General features: G+C 43.6%; 1 protein-coding gene across 1 annotated transcript in view; it reads left to right on the plus strand.

Moving 5' to 3' along the window:
- Positions 1–4,555: 4,555 nt before the first annotated feature.
- The window catches only part of DNAJC3 (DnaJ heat shock protein family (Hsp40) member C3), a 53,585-nt gene continuing 37,756 nt past the window's right edge, over positions 4,556–20,384 (plus strand). The window contains exon 1 of the mRNA XM_045978341.1: positions 4,556–4,773. Coding sequence (XP_045834297.1) covers positions 4,692–4,773 — 82 coding nt within the window. The 5' untranslated portion in view covers positions 4,556–4,691. The remainder of the gene's footprint in view (positions 4,774–20,384) is intronic.

Genomic DNA, 20,384 nt, shown 5'->3' on the forward strand with positions numbered 1-20,384 from the left:
ATGACCTGAGCTGAAGGGAGAGGCTTTAACCTACTGAGCCACCCAGTCACCCCTCCACCCCTCTACTTAAAAAAAAAAAAAAAAGAACTTTATTGAGTTATAATTGATATGATATGCCCATTTAAAGTGTACAATTAAATATATTTTTAAAAGATTTTATTTATTTGACAGACAGAGATCACAAGTAGGCAGAGAGGCAGACAGAGAGAGAGAGAGGAGGAAGCAGGCTCCCCGCAGAGCAGAGAGCCCGATGCGGGGCTCGATCCCAGGACCCTGGGATCATGACCTGAGCTGAAGGCAGAGGCTTTAACCCACTGAGCAACCCAGGCGCCCCTACAATTAAATAGTTTTAAGTATATCCATAGATAGTGCAACCATCACCACTACCTAATGTAAGAATAGTTTCATTGCCCTCAAAAGAAATCCCATACACATTAGGAGTCACTCCCTATTCTTCCTTACTCCCAGCCCCGAATACTACTAATCTTCTCGCCTGTATAGATTTACCTATCTTGGTCATTTCACATAAATGGAAGCATACAATTTTGTGATCGGTTTCTTTCACTTAACATAATCTTCTTCAAAGTTCGTTCATGTTGTGGCATGTATCAGTACTTTATTCCTTTTTTTAAAAGATTTTATTTATTTGAGAGAGAATGAGAGAAAGCCCCCCCCCCCCCCGCCCCCAGCACAAGTAGAGGAAGGGGCAGAAGGAGAGGGAGAAGCAGACTCTCCATTGAGCAGGGAACCCAATAAGGGCCTCAATCCCTGGACCCCAGGATCATGACCTGAGCCAAAGGCAGACAGATGCTTAACTGATTGAGCTACCTAGGTGTCCCACTTTATTCCTTTTTTATAGTTAAATAATATTTTATTGTATGGATCTAACACAGTTTACACACTCCTGTTGATAGACACCTGAATTGTTTCTCCTTTGACTATTAAGAACATATAATAGCTAGGAATGTCTGTGTAAAGGGATTTTGTGTGAAAATATTTTCAATTCTCTTAACTGGAGAGGAATTGCTGGGTCATATAGTAACTCTATATTTAAACATTTTGATGTTTGTTTTCTAAAGTGGCTGTGCCATTTTACAGTCCCAATAGTATTATGTGAGAGTTCCCGTTTCTCCATATCCTCATCAACTCTTGCTATTGGTCATCTTGATTATAGCCATCAAAGTGGGTATGAGGCGGCATCTCACTGTGGTTTTGAGTTGCATATCCCTAATGGCTAATGATAATGGAATATCTTTCTATGTACTTACTGGTCACTTATATACATTCTTTGGGAAAATGCCTATTCATATTCTTTGCTCATTTTTTAAATTGGGTTGTGTTTTTATCCGTGACTTGTATACACATACACACACATATACACATACACACCATCTGGATACGAGTCCCATATCAGATATATGATTCACAGTTTTTCTCCCATTCTATGTATTGTCTTTTCATTTTCTTGATGGTGTCCTTTGGAGTACAAAAATGTTAAATTTTTATGAAATCCACTTTAACTTTTCCTCTGTACGTGTACTTTTGGTGTAGTATCTAAGAAGGCTTTACTGAGGAGCTCCTGGGGGGCTCAGTGTGTTAAAGCCTCTGCCTTTGGCTCAAGTCATGATCCCAGAGTCCTGGGATCGAGCCCTACATCGGGCTCTCTGCTTAGCGGGGAGTCTGCCTCTCTGCCTACTTGTCTCTGTCAAATAAATAAATAAAATCTTTTTTTTTTAAAAAAGGCTTTACCGAACCCAAGAATATGAAGATATACTACTCTTTTCTTCTATGAGTTTCATAGTTTTAGATTTTACAATTAGGTCTGTGATCCAACTTGAGTTAGATTTGTGTGTGGTCTAAGGGTCCAACTTCATTCTTTTGCACATGGTTATCCAGTTGTCCCAGCATCATTCGTTGGGAGTGACTACCTTTGTCCCATTGAATTGTCTTGGCATGCTCATTGAAATTAATTGACTATGTGTAAGTTTCATCATACCATGTAGAGAGCTTATAATTGATTCATGTTATTTCTTTTATTATCCATATTGACATTATCTGTCATTTATTTTGTTTATAACATTTACATTTAATGCAGTTGTTTCTATGCTTGGATTTAGATGTAAGGATATAATTTAGATATGAGATCTGGATATCTAGATATCTAAATCTATAATTTAGATATAAGATCTGGAAAATAATAATAAAGTCCTATGATTTGTGTTTTTATAAGAACCTCACAAGAAATCTTTTTAAAGACATTGACTATTAGAATTTCACTTAATTTAGAAAGTTTGTTTTCAAGAGTTTACCCATTGCATATAAAACATGTATTATCATTAGTTTCATATAATCAAATCAGAAGACATAGAGCTTTCCCTATCTTAAAATTTTTATTGAGATATAACTGACATACATTGTATTAGTTATAGGTGTACAATGATTTGATACATGTACATATTGTAAAATGATTATGTTTAGTTAACATCCATCACCACACAGTTACACTTTTTTTCTTGTGATTAGGACTTTTAATATCATTCTTTTTTTTTTAAAGATTTTATTTATTTATTTGAGAGAGAGAGAGAGATCACAAGTAGGCAGAGAGGCAGGCAGAGAGAGAGGGAGAAGCAGCCTCCACCCCCCTCAGCAGAGAGCACAATGAGAGACTTGATCCCAGGACCCTGAGATCATGACCTGAGCTGAAGGCAGAGGTTTTAACCCACTGGGCCACTGAGGCGCCCCTAATATTCATTCTTTTAGGGGTGCCTAGGTGGCTTAGTTGGTTGGGTGTCTGCCTCTGGCTGGGGTCATGACCTCAGTGTCCTGGGATCTACCCCGACTTGGGCTCCCTGCTCAGCCAGAGCTTCCTTCTCCCTCTCCCTCTTCCCTCCTCCCTGCTTGTTCACTCACTCTCTCAAATAAATACATAAAATCTTAAAAAAAAAAAAAAATCTGTTCCTTTAGCAACTTTCAGTATACAATATAGTATTGTTAACTACAGTCTCCATGTTGTACATTACATCCACAGGACTTGTACCTGGCCATTTGTTTGATCCTTTTGACCACCTTCACCCATCCCCCCTTTCCCACTTTTGGCAGCCACCAATTTGTTCTCTGTATCCCTGAGTTTTTTTAGATTCCACACATAAGTGAGATCCTACAGTATTTATCTTTCTCTGACTGACTTATTTCACTTAGCATTAATGCACACAAGGTCCATCCTTGTTGTTGCAAATGGCAGGATTTCCTTCTTTTTTTTTTTAATGGCTAAGTAATAGTTCTCCGTGTGTGTGCACACTTTTGTGCATTCGTGCCACATTTTCTTTCTCTATTCATCCATTAATGGACACTTAGGTTGTTTCCGTGTCTTGTAAGTCATGGTGCAATGAACATGGGTGTGGACAAAAAGCAATTTTAAAAATCAAGTATTCATTCCAACTGTCCAAAGATACATCTGCTTATCATAAATATTACATGAACGTTTTATTCAACACTCATTTTTATACTTATTGGTAAATTAGTAAGTTTGCCTTTGACAGTAAACACAGAAAAGCATTACTGTTTGACCCCGGCCAAAACGTTACTGGGGTATGACATGCATTTTGGGTTGTGTTGGGGACGCCAGAGGAAATGGTCTTGAACAAACTTAAGGGTAGAGTGGCTTGAATCTCATCTTTTTCAAGTTCCCAACTCTCTCGCTGAATTTCCTGGGATGAACGCAAGACGCGAGGAACTGTTCAAACCGGAACCCCCCCCCGCCCCGCCGGGGCTGATGTGGGCTGCACTCCCCAGAGCGCCTTGCTCTTTTAGCTGCTGTGGCTCCCTGGTTTCTTCTTCACAGAATCTTCCAGAATTGCTCTCTTTCCTGGGCATGATGGCCCGCGGTGGGGGGTGGCGTGGGGGCGTCCCAGGCTTCCAAGCCATTCTCGGGGGCCTTAGGTCACTAAGGTACTTCTCGGCTGTCCCTGAAATGCTTGGAGCTCCATCGGCCAGTGCTACTCCACCGAGCTCCGGCCTCTGGCCCTTCCTTGCTCACTCCCCCGTGGAGTCTCTATCCTTCCGAGACGCTCGACTGGCGTAGCAGGCTCTGTGCAGCTGCTCACCCGCTCATTCCGAGACCCGCACTCCAGGCGCGCGGGCTTCCTGGGAGTAGGCTCGGCCCTTTCACCGCGGACGCGGCGGCCTCACCTTCCTCTGTGAGCAGCGCACCGGAAAAACCTCCTCCTGGCTAACCTACCGCTCCGGGAGCGACCCGAAAAGGCACCCGCCGCCTGCGCATGCGGACTCGGCAGCCGCCACACAGGCGCCCGGGGCCGCCTCCCTCCGACCTGCCGCGGCCGTTTGGAGCTCCCTGACAGCTCCACCACCAGCGGACGCAGCCTCGTCTCGTGCCTCCACGTTGTCCTATCAGAGATGGGGCGGGGCGGCGGTCCCCGCAGCCTATCAGCGCGAACCACGACCCCGGCGAACCCAGTAGGAGAGCGGCCGGGAAGAAGGCGATTGGGCGGCGCCGGCGCGCGGGGCGTAGCGTCACCTGGGCCCCGCCCACCGCTGCCTTCCTCTGCTGGGCGCCAGCTGCTGCTTAGGCCTGAGCGAGAGCCGACGGCGGGCGGGCGCAGCTGCAGCCTGAGCGCCGGCGGGGCTGGTGGGCCCCGCACCCTCTCTCCTCCTCACTGCCCGCGCCCTCGGACATGGTGGCCCCCGGCTCTGTGACCAGCCGGCTGGGCTCGGTGTTCCCCTTCCTGCTGGTCCTGGTGGACTTGCAGTACGAAGGTGAGTCCTGCCCTGCCCTGGCTGGGGGAGCGGGCGCACGGCCCAGGCCCCCTGGCGCTTCCCCGCCTGCATCCGGGCGCGAGTCTCGGAGCGGCCCGGGCGGCTGGGCGGGAGCCGGGGAGTCCGCGCGGCCCGGCTGGGCCTCAGCCCGCCCCTGGGCGGGGGCCGGCGCCCGGTTCCGGGTTTGTTTGGAGAAGAGGTGGTGGGACCGGCGGGCAGTCCCCCGGGGACGGGCGGGTTCGGAGGGAGGAGCGGGGTGCTAGGGGGCAGAGGGGGAGTGCGGGGGGCGCGGGGTACCCGGCAGCCACTCCTGGAGTGTCCTGGGACGCGGAGACGGGAGCAGCCGTCGGGTCCCAGCCTCGCTCGGGACCCGCGCTAGGCTCCTGGGGACACTGGGTCGGTGGTGGTGGGGACACTGGGTCGGTGGTGGTGGGAGGAGGCAGTGAAAGTGGGCGAAGGGGAGGCTTCTTTCGCTTTGGAGTTCCGGGGGGAGGGGGAGTGTGTCCGGCTGCGCTTAGGGGAGGGTCAGCAGTGTTGACTGTTAAAAGTTGAGAAATCCTCGCGTTGCTGTGTGTCGCGGATAGAAGTTGTTAGGTTGGTGCGTTGAGGAGCCCATGCTGGAATTCAAGCTCCCGGAGGGCAAGGCGCGAAGTTTGTGGTTTTACTGCTCTCAGCATGGTGTCCTTGAACTTGGGGCTGACTTTCCTTTTCCGAGTTCTCTGGAAAAATGTTCCCCGAAAAAGTACGGAACGCTTGAATTGCGCTTGAGTCCCGCAGATTGCATTGTTGGCTCCTCTCACAGAGCAGCAAAAGCAGAGGGCTGTCCCATCTTAGATATCCCCGGGAGCCGTAGGAATGAAAGCTGAAAGTGCCACCTGAACTAATGTTCCCAGCCTGGTGACTGCAAGAAATATTCGAGCGTGATGACAGATCGCATGCTCTGATCTACGTTCGTTCCTCTGAAAAGGGCTCGTTAGTCAAGGGGGTCACACATTTCAGTATGAGGCTTAATGTTAGATGTGGAGGGAGGGAGGAGCCACTGTTGGGAATTGTTTATGGTAAAATCCCCTCGAAATTCTCAACTTAAAAAAAAGTAATACGCTCCACATTTTAGGGCTCATTCATGGCATTGATAATATTGGTGTTCTCCTGGTGACACCATATTTTTTTTGAAACCCCAAATTGTGACAACATTGGGATAAAGTATTTGACAAAGAATTTGTCTGGGTTGCCCAAGACAGTCTAGGGAATTGAACTTTGAATGCCCCGACCAGTCTAATATGGGTCATGTATTCCAGTTATCTTGCATTTTCTAATGTTAACACTGCCCACCCCCACAAGTGGCACATTTTGTCTAGTAACTGCTAGTGATTTACTTGGACCACTTAAGAGAATGTTGCCTATGTTCTGTTTAATGCTTTTTTTTTTTTAAGTTATGAAAGTGCCCTTTTATATGATTTGCTTTTCCTACTAGCTTTTGGACTACCTTTTTTGGACTTGCTGTTCTGTGGGACTCTAAGTACTTCATTTCCCTCCTATAGTATTTTCCATAAGAAAAACTTGATTAGAGAGTTTTTCTGTATAGAAGGCATTGGCGACAGTTCTCAGAGGAGTGCCAGAGTGCTGTGTTTGAGGAGTATTGCCTGTACGAAGTAGCAGGGACTTGGTACAAGTCATAGGGAAGAGAGGGAAAAGTTCTTAAATTCATTAAAGGCCTTCTGTGTGCCAGGCATCTTTCTATAAGTGACCTCTCATTCATGGAGGTATGTGATACTGTTTCTAACTTACAGATGAGGGAACTTTAGCTATAAGTCATGGAGCTGTTAAATCTGAGAACCATAAGTTAAACTCACTTATTTGACTCTTAAGTTCGTCTTTTGTGCAGGCGGGAGGCAGAAATGAAGTGGTTGATAGTATGATATGGGCCCCAGCGTTTGTAAGTAGTGGCCGCTGAGAAAAAAAATAGGCTTTTTTTGTTTTTGTTTTTGTTTGTTTGCCACTGGCAGTAATGAGGTGATTTCCTGGCATGTTTAATGCAGTGGTTCTCAAACTTGAGTGTGTATCAGAATCTTAACTGGAGAGCTTTTTAAAACAGAGTGCGTTTTATTAAAACAGCGTTTCTGATTCAGTAGGTGTGGGTGGCACCTGAAATTTCGCATTTCTAAAAAGTGATCACTGGTGAGAATCCCTGGTCTAAAAAGTCATATAGAGGAGTAAAATTGGGTGTCTGCATGTACTGGACACTAAATTTGGTGATGCGGATGTGAAGGTAAGAAAGAACCTTTGACCTGAATTGACAAACTGTTAACTTCTGTTTTCCAAAATAAGTTGTGTTTGGTTTCAGGAACCTCCCAGTCCTCTAGGGGGATATAGGTCTGAGGTTCAGAGGGAAGGGAAATGAAGGAGAAGGGTGTGAGAATAATGAGTGTGAAACACAGAGTTGCATGTGACAGAGAGGGTCACCAGCAATTAGCTTAGTTGGCCTAGTTTTTTTCTGATTTAAAAATATTCGGCTTTGGTTGTCTCCCCCCAACCCCCATCAGGCTTTTCTGTTAATTGTGATCCAGAGAAAGAGGCTATGTAATAGTCGTATGAATTGAAAGATTACATCTTTTATCACCCTCTTTCAAAAAGGCCTTTGGAAGAAGTCCAAAGCACTAGGTTAGGAATAGAATTTTTGGAGGAGAAAGACAACTTTAGTAGTATCTAGTATTCTCGTGTTACAGATAACGTAGCTATTTTAATTCTTTGTTAATGGTTTGTTCTGTTTGGTGCTATAAGTAGAAGCACAGCCTGGGAACCAGACCTCCTTTTATCCTTTTTTTCTTCCTTAACGTGCTTCCTGGACCCAGTTTTTCTTTATTTCACTGAACTGACCTGACTAAACCATTTGTTTGGCCACAGGTAAAGAATAGTTGGAAATCTTTAGGTATAAATGATATTGATCATTTTTATGTTCATCTAACCTACTTAAAGTTTCTTTTTTCTTCTCTGGGATTTTTCTGGCATTATTTAAATTTGTAAAGAAAAAATAAAGTAGGAAAAATGAATGACTTTCTGTAATTTATACACACAGAGTGTTTTAGCAGATGGTTAGATAGCTTTTGGGGTTCTTTTAATGTGTTAGGCTGTAGTTAGTAGTGTAAATGTTTCAGTTCACTTGACTAGGTAGCATTTGCTGAACAAGGGCCTGAAATGCAGTAATTTTGATTCTGTGGGACAGGTTGTTGTTCTGAGAAGTGAACTAATTGTGGTTAAGTTTAATTTCTTTTGTCACGGTTTTCCTTTGATTAATGTCCTGTGGCTATCTTTGTTCATATAGAAATATGGGAACCCAGTCATCTGCTCTTTAGAGCTAAGACCTTTCTTTCTTTCTTTCTTCCTTCCTTCCTTCCTTCCTTTCCTTTCTTTCTTTCTTTCTTTTTTTAAACATATTTATTTATTTGACAGAGAGAGAGAGATCTCAAGCAGGCAGAGAGAGAGAAGGGGAAGCAGGCTCCCCACCAAGCAGAGAGCCCGATGTGGGACTCGATCCCAGGACCCTGAGATCATGACCTGAGCCGAAGGCAGCGGCTTAACCCACTGAGCCACCCAGGTGCCCTCCTTTCTTTCTTTCTTAGGTCTTATTTATTTATTTGAAATCGAGAGAGAGGGAGAGCAGGAGAAGGGGAGGGGCAGAGGGAGAGGCAGACTTCCTACTGAGCAAGGAGCCAGATTCAGCATTAGATCCCAGGACTGCAGAATCATGACCCGAGCGGAAGGCAGTGGCTTAACCAATTGAGTCACCCAGGTGCCCCAAACTAAGACATTTCAACTGCAGATTTATTTTTCTTTCAAGGTCTTTAGAAAGCTGGTTTTAAAAAAATGGTTAATTTTTTGTTTGGTACATCTGATAAGTCTGTGTCACTTGGAGTCCTGGAATATGAGAATCAGCAGAGTCTTACCCTACAGTGCTTTCAGGTGAGATGTAGTACAGAACTCATGGTTTGGTCATGGAGTTTACAACCTCTTCAGGATGTAAGACATGCTTTGGGAAGCACGCGCGTCCTCTCCCCTCTTGCCCCAGTTTAGATTTAGCAGTCCACCCTGTAGTCTTGCCACTGCAAACGCCCTTTGATTTCCTTGCCCCTGTATGCTTTTGTTTGACTCACGTGGCACAATTCGACATCTATGAAACCCAGCTTGGCCAACTTGCTTGTTATAGCTCAGAGTTGAACATGGCTGGAGAAAAACGCAGATAACCTTGCTGACTGGTCTCATTGTGAGCACGTAGTCTCCATTTCAAATGCACATTCAATACTGCCAGCATTCCTATAATTCCCTAGTGTGTCTGTTCCTGAAGATCAGCATTTCAGACCTCTTCTTTCCTTAAATCTCCAATGTAACCCCCTTTCCTCTCTCTCTACCTCATTCTTTTAGACCTCGTCTTTATTCGAGAGAATGAAAGCCACCACCGGGCAGTTTCCTTTTCTTTCTTCCACTGAGGTCCCTAGTCTACCTATATTCATACCCAGTCTGCTAGTTTTCTTATATTAAAATAGGTAAAGCATCTCTATTCCCGGCAAAATCCAATACCTCTACTTAAGTCCTGGATTCCGTTTTCTCTCATCTCTTGAAAATATTGTTCCTATAGTTATCATTTCTCTCCTGTGTCATCACTGTTTTTCTCTGTGGGATCGTTGGCATCAGCACAGCGTGCTGTAGGGTTTCCATCCTAAACTACTTTGATGTCATGCGTCCCTTCAGCTACTGAACTGTGTCTTTGCTTCTCTAGAGAGCAGGACTTTGAAGAGTTGATAGTCTCTATTTCCTCATCTGCTCTTTTCATCATGTACTGCACTGGTAACTGCAAAGCCTTACTATCTGACTCCTACCTACTTACACCACTTATCTTAGTCTTCCACTCATCATTAGTCTCCCACCGCACCGACTTCTTTATTATTATTATTGTTATTTTTTAGAGAGGGAGAGAGCAGGGTGGTGTGGTTTGGGTGGGGAGGGGCAGAGAGAGAGAGAGAGAGAGAATCTCAAGCAGGCTCCACGCCTAGCGCAGAGCCTGTTGTAGGGCTCAAGACCCCAAGATCATGACCTGAGCCGAAATCAAGAGTCGGATGCTTAACCAGGTGAGCCATCTAGGTGCCCCCACACCAACTTCTTTTACTTCCAAATGCCAACTCATTTCTGCCTGATTCTTGCTGTCCCCACAGTCTGGAAAGTTTCACCTGATGTCTTCAAATGAATAGTCATATTTCAGAGAGGACTTTCCTGACACGCTGTGTAAAAAGAACTCTCTCCTTCAGTTAATAATCTGTTTACCTTTTTGAATTTACTTCATACAACTTCACATTGTCTGAATTATCTCATTTACTTTCCTGTCTGTTCTCTCTAGAATATAAGATTTGTGGAAAGAGCTCTTGTTGCTGTACCTGAAACACATTGACATGAAGTGAATGTGCATAAATGTTTTTTAAATGATTGAGTGAAGTTGACTGTTTAAGCTGTTCTTTTTTTTTTTTCCCCGCATGGACTCTTCTAAACTTACTTTCTAAGTTGAAACTCAAGGGATCCTGTCACAACATTTATGCGTTCACAGTTAATTGAAGTGGAGACAAGTAATGCCCACTGAAATTGAGCAAACCTGGTTATAATAGATTTTATTTTCCTAGTTCACCTGGGAAGATTTCAGTGCCGACATTTAGTTCAGATGTACCACACAACTACTCAGCCTTTTCTTCCTTTCAGTTTGGCTCAGCCACTTTTTGGGTTATAGTGACTAGAAAGAGATACTTAGGGTTTCCAGCTCAGTGTATTTTTTTTTTTTTAAGATTTTATTTATTTATTTGACAGACAGAGATCACAAGTAGGCAGAGAGGCAGGCAGAGAGAGAGGGGGAAGCAGGCTCTCTGCTGAGCAGAGAGCCCAATGCGGGGCTCGATTGCAGGACCCTGAGATCATGACCTGAGCCTAAGGCAGAGGTTTTAATCCACTGAGCCACCCAGGCATTCCTCAACTTTACATTTCTTTTTTTTTTTTTTTTAGATTTTATTTATTTATTTGACAGAGAGATCACAAGTAGGCAGAGAGGCAGGCAGAGAGAGAGGAGGAAGCTGGCTCCCTGCAGAGCAGAGAGCCCCATGCGGGACTTGATCCAGAACCCTGAGATCATGACCTGAGCCGAAGGCAGCGGCTTAATCCACTGAGCCACCCAGGCGCCCCTCAACTTTACATTTCTTAAAATTCTTTATTCTTGCTTGCCAAAATGTGGTGGATTCTCATATACTAACTTCATAAAAAGACTTAGCTATTCTACCTTTTTTCTTAACACTTCCTATGTATTTTGTTGATCTAAGGCAAAACGTACTGTTTAATGCTGATTGGTATGATGTTTAGTTGCTTTATCTCTTAGAAAGTAGGAGATAGCTCTTGCCACTGTCTCCCAACATGTGGCAAAGGAATAAAAAAGTACCCATGTCTCAGAATAAGGTCGAGATGCTATAACAGCCACCACAACTTAAAAAATAATTTTTTCTTTTTATATATTAATGTCTTTATGAATCTTTCGTAGTATGTTTGATTTGATAATTGTTATTATGTGTCTTGGATTCTGTTCTTTTTTTTTGTAAACTTGTATTTTATTGTATGCTGCTCTCAGTGTATATAAAATAATTACCCTTGTGAAACAGAAATTTATGAGAGGTAGATTTAAGGACTGACAAAAGTAGAAGTTTCATGTAGCACCTGTTTAGGGATAAGCTTTTATACAGGCTTTAAATTTCGTTCTCCTTTGAATATTCACTGGTTCATGAAAAGTGGTTTAGAAAACCATCCAAAGATTCATTTTGCTATAAAAAGAAGCAGACTTTCCGGGGCCCGAAGAGATTCCTACTTGAGGTTACTCCAGTCAACAAGGGGTTGTACTGAGTAATCTGTAGACAGAATTGTTTCAGATCTGCAGCTGCCTGAGAAACCTTCAGGTGCTTGAGCCCTCGCTGGAGGAACCAGACCAACCAGACATCAGTTCTGATATTCGGGTGACTGGTGATACTTTTAAGTAAGAAGGAAGATAGTTACATTCGTTCATTGACTATTGAATGTCCACCTTGTGCAGGGTACTGAACTGGGTGATACAAAGAAGAAAAGATGATTTCTAATCTCAAACTCATTTTTTTTTTTAAAGATTTTATTTATTTATTTGACAGAGAGAAATCACAAGAGAGGCAGACAGAGAGAGAGGAAGGGAAGCAGGCTCTCCGCCGAGCAGAGAGCCCGATGTGGGACTCGATCTCAGGACCCTGAGATCATGACCTGAGCTGAAGGCAGCGGCTTAACCCACTGAGCCATCCAGGCGCCCTCAAACTCATTTTTTGTCTGGATTGGGGTATCGGGGATTGCGAGAGGCTGGTAAACTGTGAAGGTCAATATGTTGAGGTGGTGTTGCAAAGTGAAGTCATGTGCTTGTGAGTGTGGAGATGTCCTAGGAGCACAGAAGGCGCTTCCCCACCCTCTCACTGCAGTAGTTAGGGGAGGTCTCACAGAGGAACCAGCATTTGAGGGCAGAATCCTGATGGAGTAGAAATTGCCCAGGGGGACAAGAGTGGGAAAGGTCTTTTTATGGAACAGCAAATGCAAAGTGATGTGGCGTGAGGATATAGTTTGTTCAGGGAAGTATAACCAGGTCACGATGGTCTAGGAGTGCAGCGTAAGAGGTGGAGGAGGGAGGGGTGGTGAGGTTGGACCCACATGAGATCTGATCACGAAGCGTGTTGTTTGCCCTTAGATCTGAAGGGGTTTAGACTGAGTCTAGCCAGTGATGTGAAAATACTGCATAATTTTTATTTGGAGTGCATTTTGGAAGGATTGCTCTGGAATCCGCATGGGTGCTGGATTTGGAGGGATGTGGGGGGCAGCTCCCAGTTAGGAGGCACACCGTCTATTGCCGGGAGAAAGGAGCCTGGACAGCAACACTTATACTGTGGCAGAATCTCTTATGGACATGTGGCCCAGATGGAAGGAATAATTCTTACCGGGTGATTGGGGTAGGCCATGGAAAATTTTCTTAGAGGAGGTTGTATTTACTTATCACATTAAACAGAAATTATATTGGATAAAATTGTAATACAGATCCGAGTTTTATTCGGAAGGGACAGAAATGCTGGATACCTCTTTTAATCCCAGAAGGCGAGAGAAATGTAGTTTGAAGAGTAATTTCACTTTTGGGGTGACAGTATGACATAACCTTTTTGGGGAGCATACCAAATTTTACCTGAAGGAATAGTACAAATGAAATACCTTTAAGTGCATGCCTTGGTACAATTTAGAGAAAAGTTAAAAGTCACCCCACTGTGCATGCCTGGTCTTGATGACCAGAGAAGTCAGCCCCATGGCTGATTCCTGTCTGATTCATGGCTGATTGTTGTGTCTCCCCGGATACACTTATCAAAGAGATATGCTCTGCCATACCGGATTCCGGGGTCCCCATTCTTTATGGATTTCACCTGCTGGTTCAAGTAATGGATGCTAACAAATGTGACAAATAGGGGTCATTTTTGTCAGTGACCAGTTGGTAAAGTTCCAGTAGTCACAGACTGATAATTTTTTCCAGCGGTAACACTTGCACACATCATTGAATTTAGCTAGCTCTCCCAGTTGCCATGGTTTGGTTTCTTGATATCCTGAAGAATTTGGGATTTGGCCACCTTGTTGGTCTGCAGCTTCCTCACTTTCTCAAACATGTCCTTTCTCTTGAGATTGGTGAAGAAAATATTTGGCAAAGTTCTTCAAAGCCACACGACTGGGGGTCAAAGCAGCAAGACATGGACAGGTAGACATAGGAGGCATAGACCTCCAGGTTGATCTGGCAGTTGATGGTGTCTCTGATTTCCTGGTTACAGTTTTGGTGCATCTGCGAGAGGGATGTGTAATTGTGATGGGTGGCTAAGGAGGGGTCCTCTGAGGGCACTGTGAGGAGGTGGTGGAGAGCCAGTGGGTTGAGCTCTGGTTCCTTCCAAGCATTGTGAAAGCAGGAAACCACGATGACTCTCAGTGAGGAATGTCTCTTGAAATAGCTTGATCTGCCAGTTCGAAGAACTTGGCAAATGCTTTCTTCCCTCCCACTAGACTTAGGTTCAAATGAACCTCAGTGGTTGCAAACCATTCTGCTAGAATGTTCTATTAAATGATGGGTTGAATGAGTGAAGCATACACGGCTTAGTAACTCGAGCACCTAGCTTGGATTATAGGGGAAAGATCATGGGCTGTGCTGAAAAGAAAGTTGGGCTTTGGAATTGAATCTTGTTTTGGCAGTTACCATGAGTGTTCCAGCAGGATGGGTCGGAGCCTTAGTTTCCTGAGTTGCAAGAGTGTGGAAGATGTTTACTTTCTGTGGTCATTGGGAAGATTAAGTGAAATTATGACACTGAAAGTATCTAGCACATAATAGGTTCTTAACTCCTTCTTGTGCTACATCTGCCCTGTCAAACATTTTCTTAGTTGGATAAGGAAAGCGTTTTGACCAATAGTTTATCTCATACCAAAATTTCTTCCTTCCTCAGGCAATCTGGACTCCTTTTTTCAGTGCATTGATCTGATCTTTCCTTTGAGAAAATGTAATAGGGAAATGTTGGAAAGCTTCATGCTTTTTTTTGAACACTATTCCCTTCCTACCCCCTGAATTTTGAGAATACACAGAATCTCATCAACATGCCCCTGCGATTACCTGTACCCCCTGTAATAGGCTGAATTGTTCCAGAGTTCATATACAATGCTTTCATCATTCTTATTTGATTCTTAGTCATTCTCTAGTATAATTTACCATGTTTCTATACGCATGTTTCTCTCAACATGAGTGATGCACAGATTTTTGTTTTTATACTAGGAACTACAAATGTTTATGGATGGATAGTTCATATTAGACATTATCTTTAAAAAATAAAAATGAGCTATCTTTAACTCTTTTAATATCCCCACCCCTAGTTCCTTAAGGAGATTTAATATAAAATTTTATTATGGAAAATTTCACACATTTACAAAAGGAGGAAATAGTATATGAACCCCCAGGTCCCATCTCATCTCCTGACTTTAACTTACCAACTCATGACTGATCTTATTTTATCTATACCCTTGGATTATTTTGAAACTATCATAAATGCCATCAATTTATTCACAAAGAATAAGTATTGTTTATCACCTACAGTCTCTGAAGTATCTGATTATAATGCTGTCCCTTTGAACTATAGTTTAACAAAAACATTTGAGTCAGGGTTTTGTTGTTTTGGGGGGATAAAGCCATTTTATTGAGATGCTTTGGAGAAAGTTCAAGGGGTAGGAGGACAATGACATCTGGGCCTGAATCTCCCCAACTTCACAGTTGCTGAAAGGAGGAGAGGTTATTTTGCTTGGCTTTCCTGACATAATTGCCTGCTTAGTTGTAAAATATGTTATGTGTATAGTGTTTACAAATATTCTTTAAGAGTTTTTAATTGCAAGTGATTTTTCAATCAGGAACAATTTTAACAAACACATTCCTCAGTTTGCTTTATTAAATTTTTACTGTATTAGCACGTTAATAGATTTTTACTGGAAGAAGTTAATATAGAATTACACCATATATGTATATATAGTTAAAGCATAAAAGTCAGAGTGCATATACTGTTAGGCAACTTGCTACCGGAAGTTCAAACCCCCACCCTTCTTTCCATCCTGGCCTGCTTTGAATCTCTTCTACCCTTTGGCCACACAGCCCTATGGGATCTTTTTAAAATGTAAATCACATAGTGAGTTACTTGATAAAACCTATTCTAATGATGTCTCTTTTTTACTTAGAATAAACTGTAGGGGTGCCTGGGTGGCTCAGTGGGTTGGGCCTCTACTGGGATCCAGCCCACAGCCCCAGTCAGGATCTCTGCTCAGCAGGGAGCTTCTGCTTCCCCCTCTCTCTGCCTGCCTCTGTGCCTATTTGTGATCTCTCTCTGTCAAAAAAAAAAAAAAAAAAAAAAAAAAGTAAGTTTCTTACTAGGGCCTGAAAGGCCCAGTGTGATCTACCTTGCCCATAGCCTCTATCTTTCCTAACATGTTGGAGCCTCTTTTTGATTCCTGGAAGGTGAGCTTGCTTTGCACTTGCTTTGTGCTCCTTGCCTGGTCGTATTTTAGGTTGCTGGAGGTCCTGGTCCTTCAGGATCCTCCCGCCACCACCATCCCGACTCCCCACATCCCCCTACAGCTCTGTTGTCTTTTAACTCAAACATTATCTTCTCAGGGGAGACTTATTTGACCCCTCTGTCTATATTAAGTCCTCCTCCTCTTTTCCTCTGGCAGCTTGTCAAGGCATTTAGAAATTACCTTTTATCCACTGCAAGAGCAGTAAGTGCATAAATACTTGGTCTGGTTTTTATGAGTGCTACGTCGTTTGAAGTTGTAAGAATGCCAGTTATATTCATTTTTAGAATTTTTTTTTCCTATTTGTCCCACAAATTTTTTCCCCTTAATTCTTTTATTTGGCGTTAGTTGCATAAAGATTGATTTTGTCATCTTTGTAAATTCCGAATTGCCCATTGCCAATCTGTGAATACTGATTGTGGGAGAAGACTGATTGCCTGGCTGGAGGCTGGGAAATCCAAGGGTCTCTGCCTTTTCCTTGTATCGGAGTTTGGAGCACTCGGAGAACTGCATCCACCTCCATGGCACGCTTCCCCCAGGAAGGTGTTTGGATGGGATTTTGCCCACTAACCCTATCCAGTCCCTTCTGTGCGTGCCCCCACCACCACCTGAAATTTCTCTTTTTCTGATGGCCCTCCTCTTTTGGAAGCCGCCCCCCCCATCCCGTGAGGTTATGCATTTATTCTTTAAATAACTTCTGTCATTTCTGGAATTTGAGCACATTGGGAGGTAGGCTCATGTTCTCAGTTGGCTGTCCTGATCTAGTCCCTGTGATCTACTTCAAAACATTTTTTTTTTTAATGTATGAGATTTTTATCTGCTAGTTTTCTCTTAACTGAAGGGGTTTAAATTTTTTAAAAAGTCTTGATTTGGGAAAATCTTAAAAATATACCAAACTAGGGAGAATAACATTGTGTACCTTGGGGTACTGTTGCCAAGCTTAAAAAATTATCAACGTACGGCTGATCTCGTTTCACCTACACTTTCATTTTCCTTTCGAGATTACTTTGAAGTCAGTCCCATTCTTCTTATTATGTATCCTGTAAAGACGTCAGTGTGTTGCGGAGATGCCAGTATAATGCTCAGAAACAGCCTGTCTTCCTCCGATCACTGCTGGGAACCCCGCTGCCTAGAGCATTCTCATAAATGGCTAAAGCCTGGTGGATTCTCCTCATTGCCTCTTTGGAAAAGACCACCCTATTCGTCTGTTATGGCTACAGTTTTACACGTAGTGTATATTCGGTATCTTTTGTTTAATGAAATCCATTGGTTTCCATAATCTCCATTATGAAAAGCGGGTTATAGTTTTGGATGGTATGGAATTAGGTGGGACTACAGGTGACCTATCAGAATATAACTGGTTTCTGAATCTTTCTTGCATAGTATATTTTCAGAGCAAGAGCCTATGTTCACATTTTTTAAAAAAATTTTATCTATGTATTTATTCGACAGGGAGATCACAAGTAGGCAGAGGGGCAGGCAGAGAGAGGAGGAAGCAGGCTCCCCGTTGAGCAGAGAGCCCGATGCGGGGCTTGATCCCAGGACCCTGGGATCATGACTTGAGCAGAAGGCAGAGACTTTAACCCATTGAGCCACCCAGGTGCCCCCTATGTTCGCATTTTAAACCCATTGAAAATTCCAACTAGTTTCTCTGAATGTTACCCGTACAGTCTTAAATAGGTTAGATGTCTTTACGCTGTTGCCCCAAACAGGACCCTAAGTTTTTGAGGCCTTCAAATTAAGGTTCCCTCCTTGGCCCCCCCCCCTTTCTTCCCTTCCAAGGATGGAAGGGTCCATCTTTGGTCCATCCACCCAAGGAAATAAAACATGGTACAGAAACTAGGAACACTGAAAGCTGAAAAAGCTACTTTGTTTAGTAGGACAAATAGCAAGATAAAGTGAACTTCTTTCAGCTCCTTGCTGTAGTAGATTTCCGTTGCCTTTGGTGACTAAAACGGCAGGCCCCCGTCGGTGCTCACATAGACGCCGTGGGCATCCTGGACTCCTGTTCTTGCCTCACTTGGCTTCCACATCCAGGCGGTCATCGTAAGCCATGTGTAGCCTTCTTTCTCTCTCCTGTTTCTCTGAGCAGTCTGTTCTCTGTTTCCGTAGTACTCCACAGTCAGATCACCTTCATGTCACCTGGCTGGTGACTGTGGATGCTTTGTGGTTCCCCTCTCCCTCCGGTTGTTTATGAGACTCACCTGATGCCTGAAGCGACCCACTCCAGAAAAGTGAAATCATGACGGAGAGGAGAGCTGACGGAGAGGAGAGCTACCCGAGATGTAGGACTTCAATTTCTCTGAAAGCCTTATTAATTCTCTTACTTCTGGGTATTTAAATGCGATGTTCTTTGTGTTTGGAATGTTGGTTTTTTTCCCCGTTAAGACCTTTTCACGTTGGCTGTATTCCCTTTTTTCCTTCAGGTTTCAGGCGAGACCTCAGGAAACCCCCCTCACTGTTGCCCAGTAGAACTTTCTGTGATGACAGTAAATGTTCTGTGCTGTTTGCTGTGTGTCCTGTACTATCACTAGCTTTCCAGCACTTAAACTGTGACTAGTGTGACTGAGAAATTGCATTTTAAGTGTTATTTAACTATAGGTGTTAGGTGCCCTAACTTACGTCCTTACGGCATTCTCTGTGTGTTGCCCCATCACGACACTATATGACATATCTTCTTACATTTTTATTATGAAACATTTCACAAAGTTGAAAGCATTTTTTAGTGTACTTTCCTGCATCTGTCACCTGGACTCTGCCATGAGTACAATTACCATACTTGGTTATACCACGTCCATCTAGGTCTCCTCTGTCCATCCATTAATTCTTTTCTAAAAATGCATTTCAAAATAATACCAGTACTCATTCCCCTAAATATGTTAACATGCATGTCATCAACAGCTTTTTTAAATGTAAAATTTATGTATAATTATCCATATTTTTAAGTATCTGCTAAGTTTTGATAGTTGCACATCCCAGTGTACGCCGTATCTCTGTCAGGATTAGCGCATGATCATCACCCCAGGAAGTTCTCTCCTGCCCCTTTCTGGGCTGTCCTTTCTCCCACCTCCCCAAGAGATGACTGTTCTGATTTTTTTGTCTGGCAGTTTCTGTTTAGCAACCTGAATAGCTTAATATCATGCTCACTGTAAAAGAGATGTTTTGGCTTCTTTGTTTCCATTTGCATCCTTCTACACACATTAAATTAAATTTTGTGTTTGATTTTCAGCTAGATTTGCTCTTTGGCTACCCAAAATAGGAGATTGTGTTAGGGCTGCTGTGGAAGCTCACAGAGGGAAACTTGAGCTGAGTGTTGACGCTAGTTGGTTCTGTCCCTGTGTAAGTGTTCTAGTGCGCTTAAAAGAATCCCCCACACCACAGTCCTTACCTTCATCACTACTTTCATTGGGGCCATGTGCAGCATCCTTGGTTTTCCAGTTACCTTGGTTTTCCAGTTAGCAAGTGACTACTGTCAGCCACAAATGGTATCTTGATTAACTCTGATATTAAGACCTGCTTTGGATTACTGACCTCTTATTTCTCATTGACAGTGAGTTCGGACTGCACCCAAGCTCAAGGGCATGACTAAGCCAGTCCTCAAAACCCATCTTTGTCTGTCTGCTAGGACCACTCCCTAGTGTCAACAGTATGTAAGTCTGGGTCCATTCCGGAAACAGAGACCACGAAATAATTTAAAAGAGGAAAGTTAAATATAAAGAATTGTTAAGTTATGATAGGAGAATACCTATAAAGATGTAAAGAAAGCTCTATAGGATATTCTATGATTAACAGATGGTCTCCCAAAAAAGGCCAGCTGAGAGGGAATCCCCTACTCAAGTCTGGGGTTTAGATCTTATTAGAGAAGATGCTGCTGATAGGGAAATTGACTGAGTTGCTGGGACTAGAGCTGGTCCACTGTAGATGAGCAAGCAGGAAATAACTTTCTCTGGTATGGGTCAGCCCAGATTGGCCTGCGTGTGTGGGAAGTTGGGGTGCTCTTGTAGGCATGCAGTCTGGAGTGCATAAGGTCCTCCTTGGGAGATAGTGCCCAGTCAAGGCTGCCAGGGTGCTGAGGGACTGGACCTGTAGGCATACGGCTAGGACAGGGCACCACTGGATATCCTCCCCATATGCACCACACAGCAGGAGCCAGAAAAAAATAAAGATAGCAGCAAGATCCAGAAAGTGTCCTCCCTGCAGTCCCGCTTTGGTACATTTTACTGTGACAGAGTGTAATATTGTGCGCAGTATAAAGAAGATATGCTTAAAAATCAGTCCTTTTTTTTTTAAAAGATTATATTTATTTATTTGACAGAGGAGACACAGCCAGAGGGAACACAAGCAGGGAGAGTGGGAGGGGGAGAAGCAGGCTTCCTGCTGAGCAGGGAACCCGATATGGGGCTTGATTCCAGGACCCCGGGATCATGACCAGAGCCAAAGGCAGATGCTTAACAACT

Source organism: Meles meles, chromosome 14 (genome assembly GCF_922984935.1).
Source record: "Meles meles chromosome 14, mMelMel3.1 paternal haplotype, whole genome shotgun sequence".
Classification (NCBI taxonomy): Eukaryota; Metazoa; Chordata; class Mammalia; order Carnivora; family Mustelidae; genus Meles; species Meles meles.